The 23868-nt window shown below is 48.0% G+C and overlaps 10 protein-coding genes across 10 annotated transcripts; 4 read left to right on the top strand and 6 right to left on the bottom strand.

Moving 5' to 3' along the window:
- Positions 1-911: 911 nt before the first annotated feature.
- On the bottom strand, positions 912-2040 carry N7455_001241 (uncharacterized protein; the record flags this gene model as incomplete). The annotated part of the gene is made up of 3 exons (XM_065603962.1): positions 912-1778; positions 1860-1883; positions 2002-2040. The coding sequence occupies 3 exons, from the start codon at positions 2038-2040 to the stop codon at positions 912-914; spliced, it is 930 nt and encodes a 309-aa protein (XP_065462453.1).
- A 3374-nt stretch (positions 2041-5414) lies between these two features.
- Positions 5415-6201, bottom strand: N7455_001240 (mitochondrial 54S ribosomal protein mL43). The gene is made up of 3 exons (XM_040951063.2): positions 6139-6201; positions 5996-6078; positions 5415-5928 (listed from the first exon to the last, which is right to left on the bottom strand). Exons 1-3 carry the CDS (start codon positions 6175-6177, stop codon positions 5637-5639), a joined length of 414 nt encoding a protein of 137 aa, XP_040817513.1. The 5' UTR covers positions 6178-6201; the 3' UTR covers positions 5415-5636.
- Positions 6202-6272: 71 nt separating this feature from the next.
- Positions 6273-7907, top strand: N7455_001239 (U1 small nuclear ribonucleoprotein 70 kDa; the record flags this gene model as incomplete). The annotated part of the gene is made up of 4 exons (XM_040951184.2): positions 6273-6687; positions 6755-6882; positions 6942-7041; positions 7123-7907. 4 exons carry the CDS (start codon positions 6273-6275, stop codon positions 7905-7907), a joined length of 1428 nt encoding a protein of 475 aa, XP_040817818.2.
- A 599-nt stretch (positions 7908-8506) lies between these two features.
- N7455_001238 (ribosome assembly factor MRT4) lies at positions 8507-9693 on the bottom strand. The gene is made up of 2 exons (XM_040951998.2): positions 9441-9693; positions 8507-9298 (listed from the first exon to the last, which is right to left on the bottom strand). Exons 1-2 carry the CDS (start codon positions 9632-9634, stop codon positions 8752-8754), a joined length of 741 nt encoding a protein of 246 aa, XP_040818643.2. The 5' UTR covers positions 9635-9693; the 3' UTR covers positions 8507-8751.
- A 192-nt stretch (positions 9694-9885) lies between these two features.
- N7455_001237 (mitochondrial distribution and morphology protein 10) lies at positions 9886-11425 on the top strand (the record flags this gene model as incomplete). The annotated part of the gene is made up of 2 exons (XM_040951755.2): positions 9886-9982; positions 10056-11425. The coding sequence occupies 2 exons, from the start codon at positions 9886-9888 to the stop codon at positions 11423-11425; spliced, it is 1467 nt and encodes a 488-aa protein (XP_040817760.2).
- Positions 11426-11486: 61 nt separating this feature from the next.
- Positions 11487-13120, bottom strand: N7455_001236 (triose-phosphate isomerase TPI1; the record flags this gene model as incomplete). Its single annotated transcript, XM_040951334.2, has 7 exons — positions 11487-11716; positions 11781-11995; positions 12062-12174; positions 12287-12361; positions 12454-12733; positions 12835-12949; positions 13051-13120. The coding sequence occupies 7 exons, from the start codon at positions 13118-13120 to the stop codon at positions 11688-11690; spliced, it is 897 nt and encodes a 298-aa protein (XP_040818248.2). The 3' UTR covers positions 11487-11687.
- A 1439-nt stretch (positions 13121-14559) lies between these two features.
- On the bottom strand, positions 14560-15990 carry N7455_001235 (uncharacterized protein; the record flags this gene model as incomplete). The annotated part of the gene is made up of 1 exon (XM_040951742.2): positions 14560-15990. One exon carries the CDS (start codon positions 15988-15990, stop codon positions 14560-14562), a length of 1431 nt encoding a protein of 476 aa, XP_040818646.2.
- Positions 15991-16967: 977 nt separating this feature from the next.
- N7455_001234 (Protein kinase domain-containing protein) lies at positions 16968-18843 on the top strand (the record flags this gene model as incomplete). The annotated part of the gene is made up of 2 exons (XM_040951086.2): positions 16968-17430; positions 17495-18843. 2 exons carry the CDS (start codon positions 16968-16970, stop codon positions 18841-18843), a joined length of 1812 nt encoding a protein of 603 aa, XP_040818055.2.
- Positions 18844-19199: 356 nt separating this feature from the next.
- On the bottom strand, positions 19200-20122 carry N7455_001233 (ESCRT-III subunit protein DID4; the record flags this gene model as incomplete). The annotated part of the gene is made up of 5 exons (XM_040951075.2): positions 19200-19328; positions 19394-19654; positions 19722-19782; positions 19845-20059; positions 20117-20122. The coding sequence occupies 5 exons, from the start codon at positions 20120-20122 to the stop codon at positions 19200-19202; spliced, it is 672 nt and encodes a 223-aa protein (XP_040818221.1).
- A 278-nt stretch (positions 20123-20400) lies between these two features.
- Positions 20401-23371, top strand: N7455_001232 (mitofusin; the record flags this gene model as incomplete). Its single annotated transcript, XM_040951685.2, has 4 exons — positions 20401-20710; positions 20784-20832; positions 20895-22945; positions 23007-23371. The coding sequence occupies 4 exons, from the start codon at positions 20401-20403 to the stop codon at positions 23369-23371; spliced, it is 2775 nt and encodes a 924-aa protein (XP_040818110.2).
- Positions 23372-23868: the final 497 nt, after the last annotated feature.

Here is a 23868-nt window from a genome sequence, read left to right as displayed (position 1 = left end):
CGCCGCTTTTATGAGGGCAGGCCCAGTGTCATCACGTGATGGATCCGTGACCTAAATTTTGTCGCAACGTTCACTTAGCCGCTCCTAGAGTTAGGGGGAGGTCAAAGCGATGTCAGTTCGCAATACCGAACAGCCGCAATACCCTTCCTCGAGCTTTACTACTAGCGAAGTAAACGACTACGTGAAAGCCGTATCAAGAGGTTGTTCTAGTTCCGTGTTAGAGGGTAACCGATTTTCTAGTAAGAAGGTGAGCGTGAAAATCATCCACCCATCTATCCAGTTAGCGATTAAATGATACTCTATGCCGAGGACATCCATGGAGAGTTTCATCAAGATATGATCGAATTCACCACCTGTATGCTGTATGACGAGGGATACACCATTACAGTTTACCGTAGTCTGGGACTACTCTCTTGAATCGGCATAGCCCCGAAGCTGCTTCATGTTGGTTGCAATGCCAAGGACTCTTGGGCTCTCGGGCTGGCTAGTAAATATCGCTGCTATTACTAAGGATTAAAGGTCGACTATGGGTCTCCACTTTCAGAATATCAGCCAAGCCAGATTTCGGTACTATAGCCCTCAATATCATGATCTAGGAACTATACATATAAAGAGGACTTATCCTGAGTAGCATGAATGCAACTATCGTATGAAGATTACATTAGGCCGGGCTCTTGGGAAATGTCGGCTACTAGGCTCTCGATTATCAAATCGAGAAATAATACATAGCCTTCACTCATGCAAAGTTTCCATTTCACCACTCGAGTGGTCTGTCCTATGTACACTTCTGGAAAACTTGTTTTCCCCCTGCTAGTTCCCGCCGATAGCTTGGCAACGGCCCTGGTACAGGAATGCCCTCACTCCTTGCGATAATTCCACCATATTCTCCGGGGGCGGACAAGCATGGAAATCTAGACAAGTGTATACACGCAGTGTGTGGATGGGCTTGATGGGACTGCCTGAGCAAAGAAATTCTGAAACCATGGGTGGAGTAGCGTATCGGCGGCGCTGATTCGTAGCTCCGGTTGCAATCGCAGCATGCGTTTTAGTAGATTGGTGATGAAATATTTTAATCCGACCATCAGCTGTCCAAGATCTAGGGGCGAGTACACAGGGAAAAAGGGGCTGAATCCTGGCAACTGACTGACGCCTGGCCAAGTAAGTTCAGACGGAGTACCCATCGCTTGAAAGATCCTGAGCAGCTGGTTGGCGTCGGAGTTTCCCGGAAACAAAGGGTTACCGGTGTACATCTCGGCGATGATGCAGCCCGCTGACCAGATATCGAGACTGGCGTTGTAATAGCAGCTCCCCAATAGCACTTCCGGAGGTCGATACCAGAGGGTGACCACATCGTTGGAGAAAATGCCGACGGGGAGGCCAAAGTCGCGAGCGAGGCCGAAATCCGCCAACTTCAAACGTCCATCCCAACCAATAAGCAGATTCTGAGGCTTAAGATCCCGGTGCAAGACGCTCTTCTCGTGACAGTAGGCTATGCCTTGCATCATGTCTTGTGCAAAGGACTTGACAGTTGGAAGGTCAAGAGCGCCACCCCGGTCATTCATAAAGCGCTTTAAGTCCCCGTCCATGTACTCCGACACCATCACGAGCTTTTCATCCGTGTAGATCACATCGTACAGAGCCAGGATGTTCTTGTGATTGAGCTGCTTCATCAGGGAGATCTCACGTATCGTAGTGGACGGGGTCCCTTCTTCGTGGTCGAGGTGAATCTCTTTCAGGGCCACCAACTCATTGGTCAGGTTGTTCCGACCTTTGAAGACCTAACAACATAGTCATGAGCGGATATTCCTACAGAAAGACCGAGGATTTTCTCGGGTATCAAGCTGATGGGGGATACCCACCGTTGCATAGGCACCTTCACCAAGCTGGGGCCAAGTTAGCGGGGTCAAGTCAAACTCCTCATTATCCATTCTTGTGGGTACTTTCTCCGTTCTCACGGCCACCATATAATGGTTTGCATAGGGAATCAAAGAAGGTACGAACCTTTTCCAGTCGCTGATAGGACTTCAGACCTTGAGACATGATGGCGACTGTTTGAATTTCCTGTAATATGAGGGGGGAGAGGATGTTGAGACAAGTCAAACTAGCTAGACCGAGTGATAAAGATCGAAGTGCAATAACTTGGAGATCAGGGGTCCCCGGGTGTTATGTCAAGCCGAACTTAACGAAATCCCCCCGTCGCTCCTTCCTGCTCCGGGCACAGGATAGTTCCTTTAACTACATTATGTATTTGACCTAGGAAATGATAAGCACGCTAAGGTACCTTCTATGACTTGTGAACCCACAAGATAGACATATGATTTTGTGAATTTACTCATATACATGTAGCTATGACAGACACCCGATGAACACAGAGTTGGTCTCTTCATCGGTCTTGGGCTAAAATGAATAGAAGGACTAGAACAATAAAGCCTAGTGTTACAACGTATTACACTCGTCCAGAATTTCTGCTAGATATGGTAACAATCCATATCTGAGGGCTGCCAGAACTGAGCAATCCTAAGGCACAGACATATTGTCCTGTGGATGATGTGGTTAACAAGGACTAGAAAATATTGCATGCTTGTTCAGTGTAGGCATCGTTCAGAGTAAAATGAGCCCATAATACAGAGTTGTGCGGGCCGGCCCGGTGTGGGGTTTACTGTGGGTCATACCTAGTGACCTCGGGAGATTCATAGAGGTGTACGATCAGCCATGATTCCATTGGATGAATTGGATGGTGGAAGATTATATAGAAAAGTTCAAATTCAAAGACATCTTGTTAGATCATATGTGTATCCCAAACGGGAATGACTCAGCTGAAGAATTCCTGGGGGACGCGTCAGTACGCAAAATCATAGACGACTTGGCCTAGGATCGTAACCAGACCAAGCAAGTTACTTTCGGTGTTTAGTCCTAGATACTGAGTTTCACTCACCTTCACCTCATTTTATCATACAGAAGATGGGCCTACTTTGCACTTTTCAAGCGTTGGATGAACTTATATTGTTTGTCTAAAGAACAATATAAGGTGCAGGTCATTTCATTTCATAACCTAGGCATTGACATGGATTCCTCCTTTCTTCTTGGTATCATTTTAAAATTAGTAGCTGCTGTGGAACCTATAAACTGGGTCTTTATTGACTTCAATCCAGACACCCTTCTATGTTGACTTCGCCCGGAACAACTGCCGAAAACATGCCTCTTCTGCCCAGGAGTTCTCACGGTGCTCCCATTTCAAATACAGTACCATAATATATGGCCATAATCAAATCTGAGTCTATCACAGTATTAATTTGATGGGCAATCGAGATGATAGTCCGACCTTTCAGCCGCTTATGGGGAAGTTCCATAGCCAATTTCTCGGTAGGCTCATCCATGAAGAATTCTGCAAAATGATAAAATAGCATGAGCAATGCAGAATATCTGCTTTTGACCATTAGACAGATTGGTTGAATTAATTTTTGCGTTCAGACCACTATGCTCACGAATCTGATCCCAAAGCCCGACTCCTTCCAGTTCGCCCACAAATTCCAAGTTTTTTTCCACCCTCCAGTATAAATAAGATTCACCGCACAGCTGGCGCAGAGCGATGCCCCTAAAAGCAATATTAGTCCTTTGCTTCGTTTTGATTGGGCTTTAAAAAAGTGGCATTCAAAGAGAGACTTGCCCATATGGTGCGGAAACCCTTCGAAATTCTATTCAACCTTCCAACAGCCAGCCCTCTGGACAAGCTATCTCTCTTCTAGGAATAGACTGTAGCTGTGGGTCGGTCACACATCGTTTGCATCCTTGCAACTGCGCCCAGAGAAGTCTCAAGCTATATCTAGTTGGTAATTAGTAATGTCAACGTTGAGTTGAATCAAAGCAAGTTCACAAGAGTAATGCTCACAGTCCTAGAGTTAGCTTTCTTTGTCACAGAAATAACCAATGCACATAGAACGGTGGCGAGGCCCGCAACAAGTAAATCTAGAACAACCTTTAACTACTGCTGAATGGAATATATGGTATAAAGTGATTTCTAGGACGTGTCGAGAAGCTCTATAGTACGGTCTGCAAATTGACGTTGCCAATAAAGTATACGCCCTATAGTTAGACCCTCTATGGTTTCTATAAATTGGGCGTAAAAGGGAGCCTTTACTTCTAGATCGAGTAGCCTGATCTGTTGTGAAGTACGTAAGTAGAACGCCTAGATTATCCATACTGTAACGATACAGAAGGGAATTATAATAGATAGGTAGCCTGATCCAGTAGCAATCAAGGCCCCTTATATAATGCAAGTCAAAAAGTCTACTCGATAGTTAGTATTTAGAGTTGTTAACGTTGTATAAAGGGATGTTTTGCACTCTAGACAAAAAAAGAACCTAAGATTCATGAGATATCGCTATAAACGTATATTATGCATTGCTTCGGACACAGCCGATGAAAACTGCTATCGCATAATAGCGATAGAAGAAATGCCGACATAAGAACCAAGATAAACGTGGTTTTTTGAAGGGACTGAGCCACGCCACCGGCTAAGCATGACCTCTGCAATGGTATAGAGCGAGAAGTCCCCATCACCTCGAGGGATATTGGAAACTGTCTCCCTTTCAACCGTTTCTGTGTTTTCTTTCTTCACTTCCTATATTTCCCCGAGCTAGGAGTTACTTTTGTTACTCTCTTCTTCGATCTCACTATCTTCGGGGCTTGGGGAATATGAAAATATACTAATTATTCTTCACCAGTTCTTCAAAAATCCCTTAACCTTCTATACGGCCGTCTTTTGGAAGAGTAATTAAATTATCGGCCTCTTTCAAATGTTCTACTGATAATATAAGGGGGAATAGTTAGCGCTACAACTATTCAAGGGAGTAAAGGTAGACTAGCCAGCTGGTGTCACGAGAATAGTTGCGATCCCGAGCCTCCTGACAAGGCTAGTATGGCCAAGTAATCGCTGGAAAATTAGCCTTGATATCACTGCACCTAAGGCGCCAAAAGTATCATCTAAAATCAGTAAAGATGGTCTTGTGTAGGTTGCTCTAGCTAGAGCCTAAAGTCACGTAGATTAGTACCTGAGACGAAATAAGACTGCCGGTTTAATTATAACTCGCTACTTCTATCCTCCACTAGGTTAAGCTCCTGAGCCACCAGCTATTATGTTAGGTATAAGAGAAAAAATTGTAGCTTTAACGTTAATGATATAGGTATATACCACCTCTTTAAGCCACTTTTTGTTAAGAGGTGATTCTCCGATAATGATCGGTCTAGTGTGCTATTGAAGATCTATGGAGATTACTGGCAATACGCCACTCTAACCGACCTAATAGATAACGCTCCTTCTGTGTGGTGCATTTCGCCTAGCGTATAGCCTTTGATACAAAATCAAAGAGTGAGACACTTGAATATAGATAAAGGTGGTTAATCTTGAGTACAAGTTGATCATTGCACACTTGTCGTCTTCAAATTGATGTAGGCTCGAGCTTGGTATGCATAAAATATGGGCCTCAAAACACCATTGGCTTCCATGTAGCAAATAGACAAGAATGAAGAAATAAAACAGAACCCAGGTCAATAGTACAGTAGGTTGCGGTGGGGATACCTGATAATCACCACCGCAAAGAGAACAAGAACCGTAAAAAAAAATAGAACTCCTCCATCTAGACACCCCGAAGATCACCGTGGTATGGTGACCAGATACCACGCACACTCTCATTCAAACTTGTAACCGGCTTCTTGACCCGCTTCAACTTCTCTCCACTGGCTTCCTTGAGGAGGTTTGCCTTCTTCAGGATTTCGTGGGGTTCCAAGTTCCGTACACATACAGGCTTTTCACGGCCATTGATGTATAGGCCCTTAATCAGAGGGTGCTTCTGGGGTCGGGGGGAGACACGGATCTCAATCTGAGGGTTTTCGCGGGCGAAGGCGGGGAGGGTTTTCTCCAAGAAAGCACTGGGACGTTCAATGTCAGTACGGATGTTTCTGGAAAGGCAGTTTACACCATTGAGGATACACCTACACCATGCCCTTTGAGCTGCCCGCCCAGTTGCAGTAATGGAAGTCAAGGCGTTTGCATTGTAGGATGAAGGCACCGGCGCCGTTCTAAGCAGATCACCTAGGTCAGTTCGGTAATTGAATATCAAGGATTTGGATTTCACATACCCTGGCCGCCGTAGACGTTCTAATTCCGCGCAACGGCATCGTTCTAGTCGTTAATAGTTATCGTGGTAGTTTACGAGTCGCGATGGCTCTTCCGGGCATTTTCTGGTGCACGTGATTTTTCAGGGCGGTGAGTCATGTGCACCAATGGCGTGTGCAGTGACTTCGATCATTCGACGCTAAGACCAGAATTGCGACGCGAAGCTCTCACTCCTGAAGGTTCACTTACCTTCCACGCATTATCTTTACTTCGCGTCCTGACTTTGTCTCCATTGGGTGCACAACTCAGTATGACAGATAAGCTACCCCCGCCACTTTTGGCGCTATTCCAGCCCCGCCCACCCCTTCGATATCTGCCTCCAGGCGATCGCGCACCAGATGACTGCCAAAAGAGCACCATCTCTGGAGTTGCCCAGTTCCTTGCCGATGCTAAAACTTTCGCCGATGAAGTTCCATACAATGCAACTGAAAGCTGGGTACAGCGCAAATTGCGAGAGAAAACTGAGAAGAAAGAGCAGTTAGAGAAGCAGATAGCGGAGGGACTGCAAAACTGTACGCTTAACCTTCTTTTCGCATTTATCTTTGTATTTCAACAGGCTAACCGAGCTATGTCCTACAGACAATCCGGACAAAGATCCCCAAGCTCGAGGTGACCCATTCAGGACTCTCTTTGTTGGACGTCTCAGTTATGAAGCCAAAGAGGCCGACCTGGAACGAGAGTTTGGCCGATTCGGCCCTATTGAAAGAGTATGTCTTATTCTCCTTATTATTTGTGGAGATGACCACCGCTAACATAGTGGTGACAGATTACCATTGTCAAAGACACAGTCTCAGTCTCAGACAAGAAAAAGAAACCCCACCGAGGCTATGCATTCGTTGTGTTCGAGCGCGAGAAGGACATGAGAGGTATCACCACCATGCCAATTTACTTGGCACTAATCCCACTTGTCTATTCCGTTTTGCGGTAAGAAATGTTGCTGACGCCAGTTCTTTCCCCAATATCAGCGGCCTACAAAGAAACAGAGACCCTCAGAATCAAAGGACGACCAGCCGTGGTAGATGTCGAGCGTGGCCGTACCACCAAGGGGTGGAAGCCCCGTCGCTTTGGTGGCGGTCTCGGAGGGCGCGGATACACCAAGGCCTTGCCGCCCTCCCGCGGTGGACCTTTCAACGCACCATCTGGACCGGGTGGGTATGGAGGTGGATTCCGCGGAGGATTCGGTGGCAGAGGCGGAGGTGGTGGCTTCCGTGGTGGAGGTTTCCGCGGTGGGGGTGATCGCTTCGGTGGTCCTCGCGGTGGTATCGGATACCAGGGCAACCGTGGCGGCTTCGGTGGACAGGCGCCCCCTAACGCGCCCTCCGGCCCTGGAGGTGGACGCAGTGGAGGTTTCAGAGGTGGTAGCTTCGGCGGTGATCGTGGTGACCGCGGTGGTGGCGCCGGTGGTAGATTCGACCGTGGTGCAACTGGCAGCAATTCGGAGCCTGTGCGGCCTCGGGATAGCTATGCTGACCGTGACCGCCGCGACTATGACCGTGACGACCGTTACAGAGACCGTGATCGTGACCGCATGGGAGACCGAGGTATGGGAGACCGAAACGGAGACCGATTCCGGGACCGGGATCGTGAACGTGGTGGTGACAGGTATGGCGGCGGCAGCCGTGATGGTGGCCGCGATGGTGGTCGTGATGGCGGCCGGGAGGATTATGGACGCAAGCGAAACCGCGAGGACGAACCTGGATACGATGATCCCCGTTCCAGGAGAAGGTACTAGGCCTTCACTTATCCCCCAGGTCTTACCTCTTTCTTATGAAGTCTGGTTTTGCTTGAGGGTATCACTGATCTACCCAGTTTTTATCACTCTTTCTCAAGGGTAAGGGGGTAAATCATGAATTGGCCCATGTGCAATTCAGTGCGCTATAACGATCACAACCGTCAATGTTTTTTCCACCTCATGCCACGATATCAACATCAGAACTCGATGTCAACGTGGTGATTCTCTACATCCCCTGCTTGGTCCACCTAAACTCCCCAGCAGACGGAGACTCATGAATTGTGCTTGTATTCCCCGTTCTATCTATTTTTCTTTTCCTTGGTGTTTTCTTTCTTCCCTTGTGTTCCAATGCTTTTTCTTTTTTTTTTTTCCCTTTTCTCCCCCTTTGTCTTAATGAGATCTCGTTTTCTCTGCAGGGGTAAGTATTTGTATTTTAGTCGGTCCTCTTCCGCGCGAAATGGAATCTGGTAAACCATCAGGTACGACCAGGTAAGAATCATATGAAATGACTGAAGGCAAGTATCTTGCTAGATAGATGAAGGTCTAGACAATACAACTAGCGGTTCTGCACTACGGTTGATTAATATCCAAGAACGAGGTAAATTTGTAGACTTTTTCGACCTGGTATCCGAATCTTATCATAGGCTCATAATCCAGCAGGAGGGAAACCCCTCCATATAAGGATGAGAGAAAGAGAGATAAAACACACAAGTCTTCAATATATTTGCAAAGAAAGCGCCCTCACCAAACTCCATAAGATGCCCAGCAGAGTTCTTTTTTCGGCCACACGGAAGCCGAATGGGAAAGAGAAGAAATAAAAAACGGAAAAATATAAAGATCCCATCTATGCATCAACATCCATTCCACCCTCAGTCTCGAGGATCTTGACCTCCTCAGTACTCCGCGTCCAGTAGGCCTTGAGATCGACCTTGAACTCGGACGAGGTGATACCGAACATCTTCAACAACGTAGTCTGTCGTGAGTCCAGAGTCTCTCCCTCTTGGCATACGGGGTAACCCTCCTGACCCTCAGTCAACTCAAGCATGACCTTGCCCTTCACCAGACGGGTGGGGACGCCGAGCTTGCGGAGCGCGGGCTCAATGGTGTGGCTGACAGGCTCATCCTGATCAGCGGGGATCTCGCCGGCCCGAGCGGTGACCAGGCCGTTGGGGATGGTGAAAGAGCGCGTGGCTTCGGTTCCAGCGCGGGCGAAGTCCTGGGGACGGAAGCTCTCGAAGTAATCGATGACTGATTCCGGGGTGCGGGAGGTGAAGAGCAAGCCGACGGCGCCGGCGAGGAAAGGAGTGAGTTTGCGCACGTTGGGAGCGGCTTCGCTTTCGACATCAGTGCCAAGGGCCTTGCCCATGACCTTGGTCTTACCGAAGAAGACTCTAGAATGATATTGTTAGACGATTGATCTTGGTTGAAGGATTTGCATATATCAATATTTGATATCAGGTCCGCCGCTGGTATTCAAGCGCTTTTTCCGATTCAATATCTCAAGCAAATCCCGGTTGGAGTAGTGATTCTTACCGGCTGTCGGCGAACTCAGTGCGCACATCCTTCAAATAGGTGTTCCGCATGTTATCGACCGCAAAGACAAAAAGGTGATCATATTCCTCGATACATTCCCGGATGTTGGAGAATAGCCGGCGGGTCTGCTCCTTGTGATCTTTCTTGGCAGTCTTCGACTCGTGGACGACGCGCGCACGCTTTGAACGAGGCATGTTGAATTATGATTTTAGAATTGGTGGTTCAATGAATTCAGACAGAAGGTTGGATGTTTCCCCCACAGACATTTTTTCTTCGCTGATAACCGGATTAACCTACCGCCGGGCTTATCCAACGCTAACCTGAATGGGGCAATCAGCTGTGATCTCTCAGGGTCAGTTCACTTCAATTGCGCTTGCATCAAGTGTTCTTTCTTTAATTTTACGGTGCTAGTCATACTGTCGCCTGCAAGGGCTTAGTCCGGACAATGCTGGACTTTATGGACTACATCCAGCTATCCTTCGCCGAGGCGACCCACTGGAATCGCGACAACTCGTACTCGTCACTCAACACCACCGCTCAATGTATGTGATTGATTTATGCCGGAAAGCCTTTATATGGGATAGGGAGATTGTTGATCTAACATACTTTGTGCAGCGATCCTGGATTTTTCGACCCCCGAGCGATTGCGCGTTCACCTTTCGTCATTGTCCACTCCCCATTTTGCGACCAGTTACACACTCGGCACCGTCGGATTGCTCGATGGATCTGTGTCATATCTATTCAGTACCGTGCCATTCAACAATCTACCAAGTGGAAGTGCGTCAATCCCGCTTCGAAAGATATGCCCGGGATATCGCCAAGTGCAGGCCCCCGCGGCCCCGATCCAGACCTGGGGGTGCGACTCGCTATTAGACGGCGTGAGCATTCCGGGGCTCAAAGATGGAAGTCGCCCAGAACCACCAAATCCCAAAGATGGAGAAAATAACAAAGAAAGTGAAGCAAAGCGGAAAGCTACTCTACTCCATGCTTCTCTCCATCTTCCACCTCCCTCCACTCTATACGCGCTCTTTCTACGCAGAATCTCTACCAATATGCAACTATCACTAGCAGTCTGCTCAACCCAAGGACCGCCGCAATCCAAATCCGCGCCACAGGCCTCAGTTCTCACCCAGCTATCCCACGACACGGGCAAGTACAGCAATGAATACCTCTTCAGTACAGACAACGCCCTATTCGGTTGGCGCGGACTCTGGAACTTCGGCCCCGATCCTAGATACACTCGCGAGGACGTCCCGCCACCATTGTCACTCCTTTCCGCAGGCGCAGAGGCATACTATTCCCCGATCTCATCACTGATCGGCATGTCAACCGGCCTGCGATTCACCACATTACCCGCAGCCACCGAGGTCCCGCAATCATCATCATCACCTTCCCACACCCGAACACCCATCTCAACCTTCCCCTACACCCTAACACTAACATTAGCCCCGATTGTGGGCTCTCTATCTACAACCTACTCCCTCCGCGCCTCGCCCAACCTCGCCTTCAGCTCTCGCTTCGGCTTTAACGTCTACAGCTGGGAAAGCGAAATGGTCGCTGGCTGCGAGCTATGGCGTCAAACCAATAAATCCAGCACCTCCAGTGATGACGATCTAGAATGGGCCCGTCGCAAAATGCGCATGCATGACTTCGGCGTTTCCCTGCCTGGCTCACCGGCTTCCCCGCTCCTAGAGGACCCGGCCTGTCCCGAGGGTTCCCTGGGCTCCGGCGCTCACGGCGAGGCTGAGACGAGTGACTCTGTCATTAAGTTGCGGATTGATCAGTCTTGGAATGTGCGGCTTCTCTGGGAAGGTCGGGTTAAGGAGCTTTTGGTGAGTGCGGGCGTCGGGCTGGGTCCGGGTTCGTTCTCATTATCACCATCTGTTTCTTCGGCTTCGGGCAGCGGCTCGGCCCAGAGTGGAGGCGGGGGTCCTGGTATGTCGTATTGGCGTGGCGTTGGGGTCTCGGTGTTGTACTCTTCATAGGTTACGTGCTATTTAAGACTACTCTACTACTTGTGTTGTCTAGGCGCATAACATTGGACGGTCTGTTTAGCCAGGGAAATAATTGCTCCGCTGGGGTAGCAACGATTATGTGTTATCGAAATATACTTCAGAATTGTACATAGATTCATGATCATATACTTGACATTCCAAGCTTTTGTCTTCTATCTGACGCCTACATCACAGAGCTATTTACTCTGATGATTGGGGCACTCTGGGGGTATTAGTTTCTTTCGGAAACCCCTTAGATGCGGGCGTTGATGATGTCGACGACTGCAGATCTTGATTAGTACCAATTTGGTGGATAATTTCAGTAGATGGGCTGCTAAGAACTTACAGGCAGGCTTCAAGCTGGCACCGCCAACCAAGAAACCGTCAACATCGGGCTGAGTAGCGAGCTCACGGCAGTTCTTCTCGCTGACGGAGCCACCGTAGATGATGCGAACATCCTCCTGGGCCTGGGCGGAGATGGACTCGCCGAGCCACTTGCGGATAGCGGCGTGGACCTCCTGAGCCTGCTCGGTGGTGGCGACCTTTCCAGTGCCGATAGCCCTAAAGATAGATGTCAGAGATATCCTGGAAATGTTTTGATATAGAAGCAATGGGGTAAGTTCGTACCAGACGGGCTCGTAGGCAATGACGACCTTCTCCCACTGCTCTGCGCTCAGCTCCTTGGCGGCAGCGTTAAGCTGGCGGGTGACGACCTCGATGGTCTTGTTGGCCTCACGCTCCTGCATAAGAAATCGGGTGTGAGCGGGATGCATTCAGAAAACATATAGCCGGTCTTGACCCGATGACCCACTATCGGGACGAAAATGGGAAAACCGGGTAGTAATGACGTACCTCAAGGGTCTCTCCGATGCAGAAGATGACAGAAACACCACCCTCAATGGCGGCCTTGGTCTTGCGGGCAATGAACTATCGAGTGGTTGCTAGTTTTAGTTTGTGCTTCATTTGGCTGTAGTGGTTGCGGAGAGTTAGGGGTTTGGGGTGACTGCGGGTATGCATACCTCATCAGTCTCCTTGAGGATCACTCGGCGCTCGCTGTGGCCGATGACAGCCCAGTTAATCTTGGTATCGCGGAGCTGCTCAACGCTGATCTCTCCGGTGAAAGCACCGTTGGGCTTGTCGTAGACGTTCTGGGCAGCAACACCGATCTTGGGGTCGGCAAGCTCGCGGGTCAGAGCGAGGTAGATGGTGGGGGGAGAGATGACGACCTCGGTGCTGTTGTCGAGCTTGGCGGCATTGAGGTTCTTCACGATGTCGGTGATGCTCTGAGCAACACCGTTCCTTTATATTGTCAATTGCGCGGTCTTTCATGAAACGAGTAGGCATAGGTAAAAGGATTGAGGGGCTTTAGACCGCGGGGTAGCGAAGCTCGAATAACATACATCTTGAAGTTACCACCGACGAAGAATTGGCGAGGCATGTTGATAAATAAGGTGGGAGGTTTGAAGAGAAAGAAGAAGTTTGAGGGATGTTGATAGCTATGGAAGAGGAAGAAGACTGGAAGGAAAGTAAATTGGTGTAAATGGAGGGGTACGCCGATCTGTTGCCTGAATTATTAGGTGTCCATGATGACATTATTGGTCTCCCTCGGGGCTCACCGGGGGCATCTACTTTGTGCAAAGTACGTGGTTCCTCAATTGACCGGGCATCATATGTTTGGACTCCCATTCGTATCGGTTTTTAACATTAGTCGTCCAATCTATTTTCTCCGCCATATCAACAAGCTCCATCAGCTAGATCAAACAACGTGCCACCTGTTTAAAGTAGGCCCATATACCTTCCTCTGGGCACGACTTGACACTGCAGAAGACTTTGTCTGCTTGTAACCAAGGGTTGATGCCGCAAGAAAGCGCAAATAAGGAATCAGCTTTGTTCCGAGTGGGCAGTGAATGATCTGAGCTATCTATGTATCTAATGTGCTAGTTAGTTAGCTAATATAAGGTAGTCGAATATGCGGTTGGTGACTTAAAGGACCTGTAGTAACCCCCTAAATCATACCACTGTTTGAAAGCCCCGTCAAAAACTAAGACGCTTAGTTATTAGCCAAAGCTCATCTAGACCCGGTGTCAGCTGGGCGCGGTATATGCGGTACCAAATATCGCCCAATACTTCGGATCATGTACCAATATTTCTGTCAAATTACTCTATTTCTATGTAGCTATAAAATCAAAACAGATAAGTCGTCGTATGTCGTATGTTGAGACAGAGTTATATTACAGATAATTCAAGTATTAAGAATTGACTATCGGAACTGGACTTGGATTTCTAGAGATTGGTGCATTCAGTAGCTATAATATAGTTACTCATATTATACTACAGGGGAGTCCACTGTCACTAACGGTATGTATACTATACGTTAAGACGATAAGCCCGACATTTTTTGTATGCTATATCATTCAATCTATCGTCATAAACTGCGTGAATTGAAGCAAAAAAAAGAACTCGAACGTCAGCGCTAGGGTTCGACTAGGATCACGAGTGAACTAGATACCTCGAATTGATGTCCAAGTCTAGCGCCTTAACCACTCGGCCATACTGACGTGTAGGATGGGTTTCTTGTGGAGTTAGTGTCTGACAGTCAACTGAAGTACATGTAATTTGGAATACCCACCATTGAGCTGGGTAGGTGGATCTATAAAAACAATACACTTTCCATTCCAGTGCTCACCGGCACCTCCAGCTGGGTTGTGAGCGCTATTATTTCTAGAGCTGACGATTTACACAAAGTATTATAGGCCCATCCTAGCACTTATGTGACCGCCGCTTTCGGACAATAAGCACGAGGCAGACCAGTAGAGTGTAGAGTGTCAAGGAAACATATGATCCTCTTCCCTGATCAATCAAGGGACTACAATATGCCCCGAGAAAGGTGGGCAGCGTCGGAGATTGGAAACTGATGTTATCGTTGATATTGGTGTAGTTATGCTCCAACAATTCCATTAGAGTGATCTTAGATCGACGGAGTCAACTCTGAAAACACATCCATTCTGTTTATATAAATTATATAAATGACTATTCCAAACTAACGGTGCAATTGCAAACAGTGCTTGTGACGGTAAGAGAAACCAGCACACATAACCAAAAAATATTCAAAGTAAAAGAATGTCTCAGTCTATGGGTTCCTTCTTCTCTTTGATAGCGCAGCGACAGGTACAGCGACACACTGCTGGTGAATCCCTCACTGGTTGACGACGATCAAACTGACGCACTCCAGAACGGGTTCTTTTCAGCCATTTCTCCCGGTGTCCAAGACTTTCTTCACGGCGATCAAGCATTCGGCTTCGGACCTCATTGTCGTTCATCAGCTGCGTTCGATATCTTTTACCAGGCACAGAACCTGACCGAGCCCCTTCAGCCCGTCTAGAGCCGAGAACCTTGACTGGAGGTACCTCAAATTGGTCGCGGAGGTCATAATTCCTCTCATTTCTTCTATCAAGGCTACGGCTTTGAGATTTTCGACGAGAATGAGGCCCATAACTCGACTCGCGACGATAAGGACTGGCATTATGCTGTCGGAAAGAGGCCTGGTTTGGCTGTGGCTTTTGACACTCAGCCTCAGTCTCAGTTTCCATGCTTTCTAGGTCGTCTGTTGCAGTTGTGTCGTCGGATTCGTCAGAAAGCATGGATGCATCATCTGGGTCGCTGTTGCTTTCCGATGAACTATCTGAACTATCCTCAAGGCTCATGTCGCTGCTGTTTGTGGCACTGAAGGCTGGGCTTGTTGGTCTATTGTTGACAGTTGCAGTTGACCGAGCAGATTCACGCAGCTGGTCCCGCGATCCTGCAGGATGGCTTGTCTCATCGTGTGGATGCGTGGCTTCAAACTGCTGGCCATTTGGATCCTCGTGGGCAGCCCGGGTTGAAACCAATCGTGCAAAATGGCTCATTGCTGGAGCCAAATGGGGAGGCAAATCGTGCAGTATAGGCCGCAAAATATTCCCATTTTGATTGGGCATCGGATGATGGTCTCTGTGATGAGACCACATAAGTGGGTTGTTTGTATCCGATGGAAGAGGTTTCCCAATAGCCGCTGAACCACCCATCAAGGTTCTGGAAAATGCTTGGGTCTTCATGGGCCTTTGCATGATGATGACATCCATGGAGACTGTTTCATGATCACTGCGACGAGTGTGTCGGGCCTTGGATACCTTGGTGTGTTCTTTGATGTAGACACAGCTCCACTCGGCAAGTGGATTATTGTTCTTTTGCTCGTCAATCAGTTGATTTATATGAGCGCGCAAGGTATCGGAGGATAGGTTCCGGTATTGCTGCAGTGGGGGCTTCCGGTCTGCCCTCTTCTGAATCATCTCGATGTATTCATCTTGATTCAGATTCATGACTGTCCGTTTCACACAAGTCCAGGTTGCACTTTGTTTGGGCATAGCCTTGAAAAAGGCGAAGCCCTCATAAACTGGACTCGCTGATTGGGAGCCAGAATATCTCTGGATATATTGCAAATGAACGACCGGAGGCAATGGGTTTGGGTTTGGGATGTCTTTTGAGGTTTGCATCGCATTGTCGGTGTTAATGGCAGACATTGTTCAGGAAGGATATTTCTGTTTCTTAGGAAATCCAGCTATTTGTGAAAGAATATGAGAATATGATTCTTTGAGGAGAAAAGCGGCTAGTATTTATGCAATTTATTATTTGCTATACTTGACTTTCATCCATGGATATCCTAGCTTCTAGTTTTTTACCCGGGTGCAATGCGGCTGACATTAATGCTCTGATCGGGGCGCATCAACGACTGCGGGCGGTTAGTTATTGGACGAACATAACTCTCTCATGGGATATCTATTGCCTTACCACCTTACCTACCAAAGCCTTCTTTCCATAATCGGATTCCCCGCCCGCGGGCGTCCACAATTTTACTGCTTATGGGAAGATTTTGGTACTACCGTTATGTGGCTTTTGTACTTGGGGGAAAAAAACTAGTTCAACATCATAGAGCATATACCTATAAAGTATCAATTGGATACTACTGTAAATGATCAATTAGATGTACTAAGAGGGTATAGATATAGCAGGCAAGTTGATACTTGTAGAGGTAAAAAGACTGCATACTTTCAACATAGGATATCCCTCTACCCAAGAACCTAAGTAACCAATAAGAGAGTTATGTGCCCGTAAACGACCTCAACTTCCAAGGTTCCAAGGTTATTTTCAGCCGCATGACTGACCTCGGGATCTCAACCTTGGGAGTCGCCCGGGTGAAATTATTTTATTTATAGATCTATAAGTATCATCTGATATAATACCTGAGCAATTTGGATAATTCTGCTCTTGGTAACTCTGGGCTCTTTGTTCATTGTTCTAAAAAAAAAATAACTCTTTGACATATTCATAAGGAAATTGTTTCGAGGGATTCCTTTCATTCGAACTTCGTAGTCTCTATTCTGAGAACAATACATAGAATCTTCTTTGAACGCTGTACATAAGTGACCTTCTTCGCTCCTGGAGCTTTCCTCGTAAACTCAACACACCACTTTTCTCTATCCTAATTTAACCAAATACCATGCCTGAACAGATGGGCTTTAACCCACGGGACCCTTACGCTTTTGATTACCTCCTAGGGAGAGATTTGGGCGCCATCAAGGGGAATCATACCTTAAACCATCAGTTGCCGCAGGGCCGCGAATTCGAAAATAAGGACTACAGTGGTAGCTTCTCTTACAATGCCGAAGAGCTCTTAAACCCCTCAAGCGAATTGTCTCGAAGTTATCCCCAGGTAAGTCAGGTTCTTCGTGATCGGCTAGGGTTGGCATTTGCCAAACGGAATAACGAGGAATTCTCGAGGTGTAATTGCCGGGACGATTCAGGGCACCGATGCGACAGTGAGGTATTTCAAAGGCATGCCTGCAGTTCTTATGACGATTTCATCCGTTTGAGTTCTGAGGGGAAGACCACGGCCAAGGCGGTATGCCTTTGTCCAGACCTTCTCAAGCGAGTGCAGATATATGGGTTCATTGGCGCAGGAAGTAAGACCATCCTCTCCCCTTGCTCTAATTTCCTTTGTATGGATACATTGCTAACTGATTACAGCATTTGGTGCCACATTTATTGCTCGCGAGAAAGGCGCTGCTGGTGCCTCCCTGGAAGACCTTGAACAATACGCAATCAAATCTCAAGTCCACACAACACAGTGGATGGACAGATTGTCAGGTGTGGATTCTCAGATGGCGCCATTTCGTGAGCCTAGTGGGGAGACACGATATATGCCGGAAGAAGCACTCCTTCTGATCTATCTCGACGAGAGCAAAAGGTTCCCGCGACTCAACTCCGTTTACACTCACGGTATGCTAACAGCAATTCTCATGGCTCCCTGTGTTGATCCTAGCTATGAAGCCATTTCAATTATTGATGAAAGTCACTTTGACAGGATCAAGTCCAAGGGACCCATACCGCCGCGCATCCGAAAGAGATATCCCCCGTTTCCAGCTTTTGATGGCAGATATCTCATGTCCGAAACCAAAGAACCTCAACTTGGGGAAATAGAAGGGAGTAAAATTGCTTCCCAGCTTCTCCAAGCTATGATAGAATTAGCTGATATGAAGGTCTACCATGCTGATATCTCAGTGACAAATTATCTCATGGACCAAAACCTCAATGTCCAACTAATCGATCTTGGGATTCTCCAGTTCTCACTTAATAACGCGTACACATTCGACATAGACCACTTTATCCCCTATCAAGAGTACCAGATGATGCCCGAGCGAGCTATCGAATTGGAGAAGTACGACAGTTGGAGGGATCCATCCCACGATGATGTCGGTATCGAAAGTATTTACCTAACTGTTGACCAGCGGCAAATTTGCCTATGGAAATATTCAACGATCGTTTACGGGTTTTTGCATGGCTTCTGGCCCTGGGATGAGCCTAAACCAGTGCCGAAAAGTTTGGACTGGCATGCTATGTATAATGGCCCTTACAATGACCCGTTCTATCCAGTGGTCAAACGCAGACGCAAGAGGATAATCAACGAGGATGCAACAATCAGTGAATCACTCTCACAGGACTGCAGAGATGTATTACAAACCACATTGTCTAGAGAAAAGTCCGAGCGGCCGTCGTTAGAAGAGTTATCGACATTTCCTTGGTTTTCTCGCTGGTCCGCTGAAGAACTCGAATCTGGTCGCCCTTTAAAAAGACCCTTTGTCAAGAAATTTCACGATAAAAACCGTGCAGATGGTCGAAGGGGTTTCCCATGGCCAAGTATATCAGTGGACCAAGATATGTCATTCCCCATCCTCCAAAGCCCGGGATACAATTCTTCTGACTCCTCTGGCTCATCTTCTGGTTCTTCTAGCTCTGCTTATTATTCTACATATTCTGATAAATCTGATGACAGTGGATATGAGAAAGTTCCCCCTCTCCAAGAGGCATCACCTTAAGGCTTCTAATTTTATATGTCGAGGATGGTGGCTCAAATACAATCAGAGTATTAGATGAATGGAATTTGATAATACTTAATGATTTTGCTATATGAATATTTTCTTGTCGCTGGCCGTATAGATACCTAGGTATAATGTGGTCCTATGTAAAACTATTTAGTTCGCAGCTGGACGCCCTTAACGTGTTGAGGGAGATGCGAGGAGTTAAAAGGAAATGGATTGGTATGTAGGTTGCAGGAATATCTTGGAAAGTATGCTAATAATAACAGCAAGGCGGGTAAACTCAATTAGAACTCAACACAGCAGGTCGCATTATCACCTCTGTCATCAATGGCATATAAGGGAGAAAGTCGTAATCATCGCCGAAGGCTGTCCAGTCTTGCTTGGAGGTCATCATCACTCGTATTACCTCCCCCTCCAATGGCCTGCGCAACGCGAGTTTCGTTCACTGGTGCTTTCTGTATGTGTTCGGGTGTGTCACCAAGCTGTAGATAGAATATGTTAGTCTGCAAGGCCCACCTTCCGATATTTGGGGGCCGGGGGAACAAACCGCCTGGTTCAGGTCAACACCTATTTCATCCAAAACCTCCTTCAAGATATCTTCTCCTTCCTCTTCCTCTCCTTCCATTCCTGTAGCCTCGTCGATCGCATCATCCATCATCTCTTGCCGTTGGTCCATAACGTCATTTTCTCGTTCAAATTCCATCGCGATTCGTTGCAGTGCTGGGAGATTCATCTGTCTGTTCATACTACCCAGAAGCATTGTGGCTCCTTTCATCGACTGCATCATCTGCTCATTGCTTCGGACGGTCTTAGAAGCAGCAACAGTCAGCGCATCGTAAAACTAAGAGGGGTAGCGGAGGACAGCTTGCGCGTACCTGGATGCGGAGAGAAATAGCCTGTAATTGCGTGCGCATTTGGTAGAACTTTTGAATGTATCTGTTGTCGCTATCCAATTAGCCAATGCTGCTGCGATCAGTAAACAATCAAGAGAAACCGACCTCCGTGTTCGAACAAGGTCCTTGGCCTGGATCTTGCAGGCTCCAACTTGTCCATTTTTGGCGCTCTTCTTGATATCTTGTACCAGCTTCTTCTCTTGGTTCTCTAGCTTCACTCTCTCTCGGTCAAGCTCTCGCTGTGTTCGGTCCAAGGCACGCTGGTGTTTACGCAGACGCTCCGCGGGGGTCATGCGCTTTCCGAAAGCCCACTCGACGATCTGAGACACATCGTGTGAGTAAAATGGCCATATTCATGGGTTTAGTATGCCCCTTACATTCATGATTGCAGGTGAGAATGGTTTGTTAGTTCGAAATGAAAAGTAAATTCGAGTACAACGCAGGAGCCTGAGTAGAACAGTGACATCAATGGCGGTATGGTAACAGGTATGGTAATATTACAGGCGCATTACTATGATACCGGTCACATGAACGCTAAACCCCTTTTGGCCCGACGTCATCTTAAACCTTCCCAAGAAATTAACCATCTCATAACCAAACAACCAATAACACAACTTCTGTTGGATGGATGTCGCCCTCACGTTAAGGTCTTTCATCCGTCATGAGTCAGGAATATCACCCCGGTGAAGGCTCGTCTTCCAGAGCTGGCTCGTCCAGATTCTCAGGCGAGGAAGAATTTCCCGAAAAGAATCCTTTTTTCCGTCCCCCGCCGACTTATATGACTGTGGGCAACGGCTCGACTTCAGATAGCGCCACGGCCTTGATGACTTCGCTAAACCAAGATTCTGGCTATGGAGGCAGTATTGCCGATACGGAAGAGGATGCGAACTCTGCTTGGCGTGCAGGATTGATGGAGGATAGGCCGACTCCGGTGCATACTCCAACGCGCCCTGGAGAATGGAATCCCGCAGGTAGGTGGCTGGCGGCCATGCGATGGTGTGACAAAAAGCGGAGAAAATCGAGCTAATTCACCCTGGGATATAGCTGAGCATGAGAAGCAAGTGGTTGCCAGTCATGTCTCTCAACTTCTCTAGTATGTCTCGCATCTCCGCAAACAACACATTCACAGAAGTCCAAGGCTTACAGTATTTTCAGCAACTCAAATCGAACCAAACTTGCTCGTGCGATCTCCCGGACCATCGATACACTGAAGGAGCTTCAGGACATGAACCGCCAATGGCCCGCCCACTATCCCTCCGTGCAGAGCACGCCTGCTTCTCCCACGGACCGGCCAACACTGCAGCGAACTCAGTCCGAATTGGCAGACAATGACGGCAGACCTAACACCCCACCCCGAGCAGAGCTGAGGCGCGCAGCCACCTCGATGGGTAGCGACGAATTGGGAGAATCCAGTGCCTCGGCCCAACGCCGCATCCCGACAGAGCCTAGATTGATGACCCCGCAGATTGCGCAAGAGTTCTCTATCCTTAAATTGGATCTAAAGCTCGGCGCGCTTTCGCAGGCAGAGCTAGTGCATTCGTTGGAAAAGGCATCGGTTGCTGCCCTGTTGGATGGAAAGATCAGCCAAAGCATGAAACATCTCCTCTCGCTGCGAGACAGAATTGAAGATACCTCAAGTAAGGTCCTGATTACAGGAGACTTGAATGCAGGCAAATCGACATTTTGCAATGCTCTCCTGCGCCGAAAGGTGTTGCCAGAGGACCAGCAGCCTTGCACCAGCATCTTCTGTGAGGTTCTCGATGCTCGCGAAAACTGCAGCGTTGAAGAAGTTCACGCCGTTCACAAAGATACGCCATACAACCGCAATGACGAAAGCACCTTTGATGTCTATGCTCTCAGCGAACTCGAAAACATTGTTATCGAAAACACGAAGTACATGCAGTGCAAGGTCTACGTGAAGGATGTACGGTCTATTGACGAATCACTGCTGAACAACGGCGTAGTTGACATCGCTTTGATCGATGCACCCGGCTTAAACTCGGACTCGTTGAAAACCACGGCTGTCTTTGCTCGGCAGGAGGAGATCGACGTCGTTGTGTTTGTGGTTTCCGCCGCAAATCACTTCACACTGTCTGCAAAGGAGTTCATCCTGAATGCTGCACACGAGAAGGCATATATATTCATGGTAGTCAACGGATTCGATCAAATTCGCGACAAGCAGCGCTGCGAACGCATGATCTTGGATCAGATCGGCAAACTCAGCCCTCGCACATACAAGGAGGCCGCTGAATTAGTTCATTTCGTTTCAAGCAATGCTATACCTGTGGCACCTGCTATCTCGCAGTCTGGCTCCGGCGGTGGTGACGGCGGTGGCTCTGACCCTCACGATGACGACGACGATAAGGACTCCAAGGATAAGGGCAAGGGCAAAGAACGGGAGAAACTCCAAGACTTCGAGAACCTTGAAGGAGCTTTGCGACGTTTCGTCCTTGAAAAGCGCTCCAGATCCAAGCTTGCGCCTGCCAGAACTTATCTTCTGAATCTCCTATCTGACCTTAACTCCCTTGCCACAGTCAACCGTGATGTTGCGCAATCGGAGCTCAAGCGGGTGACTGATGAATTGGCAGAGATTGTACCGGCATTCGAGAACGGCAAGAAACAGAAGGGAGAGCTTGCAGAGGGTGTTAACAAGGCTATCGACGATTCATGCGATGATGTCTACAACCACACTCGTTCGACCTTGACTAACACAATCACGCGTGTTTCTGATGCAGACCTCGGTGTTGAATATCCTGGTCTCTTTTCAGCGTTCCAGTACGCCGAGGAACTGAAGCTGGCAATGCTGGATCAGATTGCTTCGTCTGTCACCGACTGCGAGGACTACGCCCGGGAGAAGACAGTTCAAGGAGTCGGTTTCATCCAAAATATCGGTCTTCTGCACATTGGTGAAGACAAATTCACTCCACTCAACTTCCGTGCGGATGCGATGTTCCGTCGTGGCCGTCGCCACACCTTTGGCCGACAAGTCGACACTGAAGTTGAGCTGTGGGACTTCTTCGATATTGCTGGTCTCTGGGAGCGCCAAGAAAAGATGGCGGGAACAGGCGTTGCAATGACTGCCGTCACTGTACTTGGTGGTAGGGCATTGGGCGGATTCAGTTGGGTGGATAGTGCCTTAAGTGCTGTCAAGGTCATTGGCCCGAACAACATGCGCCGGCTGTTCTTCCCTAGCATCCTCGCTGCTGGTGAGTTTTTTTTTCCCCATTCGTTCTCACAAAGAATAACAATATACTAACTTTATACAAGCTGTCCTGACCACAGCTTATGTGCTCAGCTCCATCCCGACCACTCTTCCCCCACGCCTGTCGCGGAAGATCGCCGCAACTCTTTCTGAGATGGATTATGTGCACTCGAATGCCAATCGAATCTCGACTGAAGTTCGCCGCATGCTGCGCATGCCTGCCAACAATCTCCAGACCTGTCTATCTCAGGATATTGAGGATCTCGGCAGACGCAAGCAAGAGGTCACCAAAATCAAGCAGGAGAGTGATGTTGCCACCAAGTATTTCTCCAACCTGTTCCGGGACAGCAGCGAGAACCGCCGTTCTATCGAGAATCTGGATCTTGATGCTCCCTTGCCTGGCGGAATGGCTGCGGCAATGCAAGCATAAGCCTATGTTCAGCTCACCTTTGTACAACCACTTATGATTCCTACGATGTTTCTTTTTCGCTCTTTTTCTGTTCCTCCTAACTTGTACAGTTTACATCTTTCTCTTGCCCATTCTCTACATTCTACTAAACTCTTCCTATGATGTTCCTTCACGTCGGCTTTACGGTCATTTCTGCTCGGGGCACTCTTGCCTCGCTGGCTTTCATTGTATTTCATAGCGTGATGGCGTGCACCGGAGGGAGCCTAATTACCAAAGATTCCCCCTTGAATTAAGATTGCATCTAGTTCAAACTTTCTCTCGCTAGTGACCTCAAGATCGCGGGTTTCCCTTCGTCTTTCTTTTTGTCTCTAAAATGTCGAGTATCAGAATGCAGCTTCCACTCGGCTTCTCGAGACAATCCGTCCCTTATCACTCCCATCGTAGACCTGAGGACATGTAGCTTACTTGATATTGAAGCGAATAAAATTATCATTGACAACATTTAGATATCGCTCTTT

Source organism: Penicillium solitum (genome assembly GCF_028829755.1).
Source record: "Penicillium solitum strain IBT 25940 chromosome Unknown utg000001l_segment0_segment0, whole genome shotgun sequence".
In the NCBI taxonomy this organism is placed as follows: domain Eukaryota; kingdom Fungi; phylum Ascomycota; class Eurotiomycetes; order Eurotiales; family Aspergillaceae; genus Penicillium; species Penicillium solitum.
This window is presented reverse-complemented; position numbering and strand designations above follow the sequence as displayed.

Coding starts and splice junctions, on each gene's coding strand:
- N7455_001240 (XM_040951063.2), bottom strand. CDS start 6,177: ATGCCGTTGCGCGGAATTAGAACGTCTACGGCGGCCAGG. Junction 6,079..6,138: donor GAACGTCTACGGCGGCCAGG/GTATGTGAAATC, acceptor TGATCTGCTTAG/AACGGCGCCGGTGCCTTCAT. Junction 5,929..5,995: donor GGCAGCTCAAAGGGCATGGT/GTAGGTGTATCC, acceptor TGAACGTCCCAG/TGCTTTCTTGGAGAAAACCC.
- N7455_001238 (XM_040951998.2), bottom strand. CDS start 9,634: ATGCCTCGTTCAAAGCGTGCGCGCGTCGTCCACGAGTCGAAGACTGCC. Junction 9,299..9,440: donor ACTGAGTTCGCCGACAGCCG/GTAAGAATCACT, acceptor ATATCATTCTAG/AGTCTTCTTCGGTAAGACCA.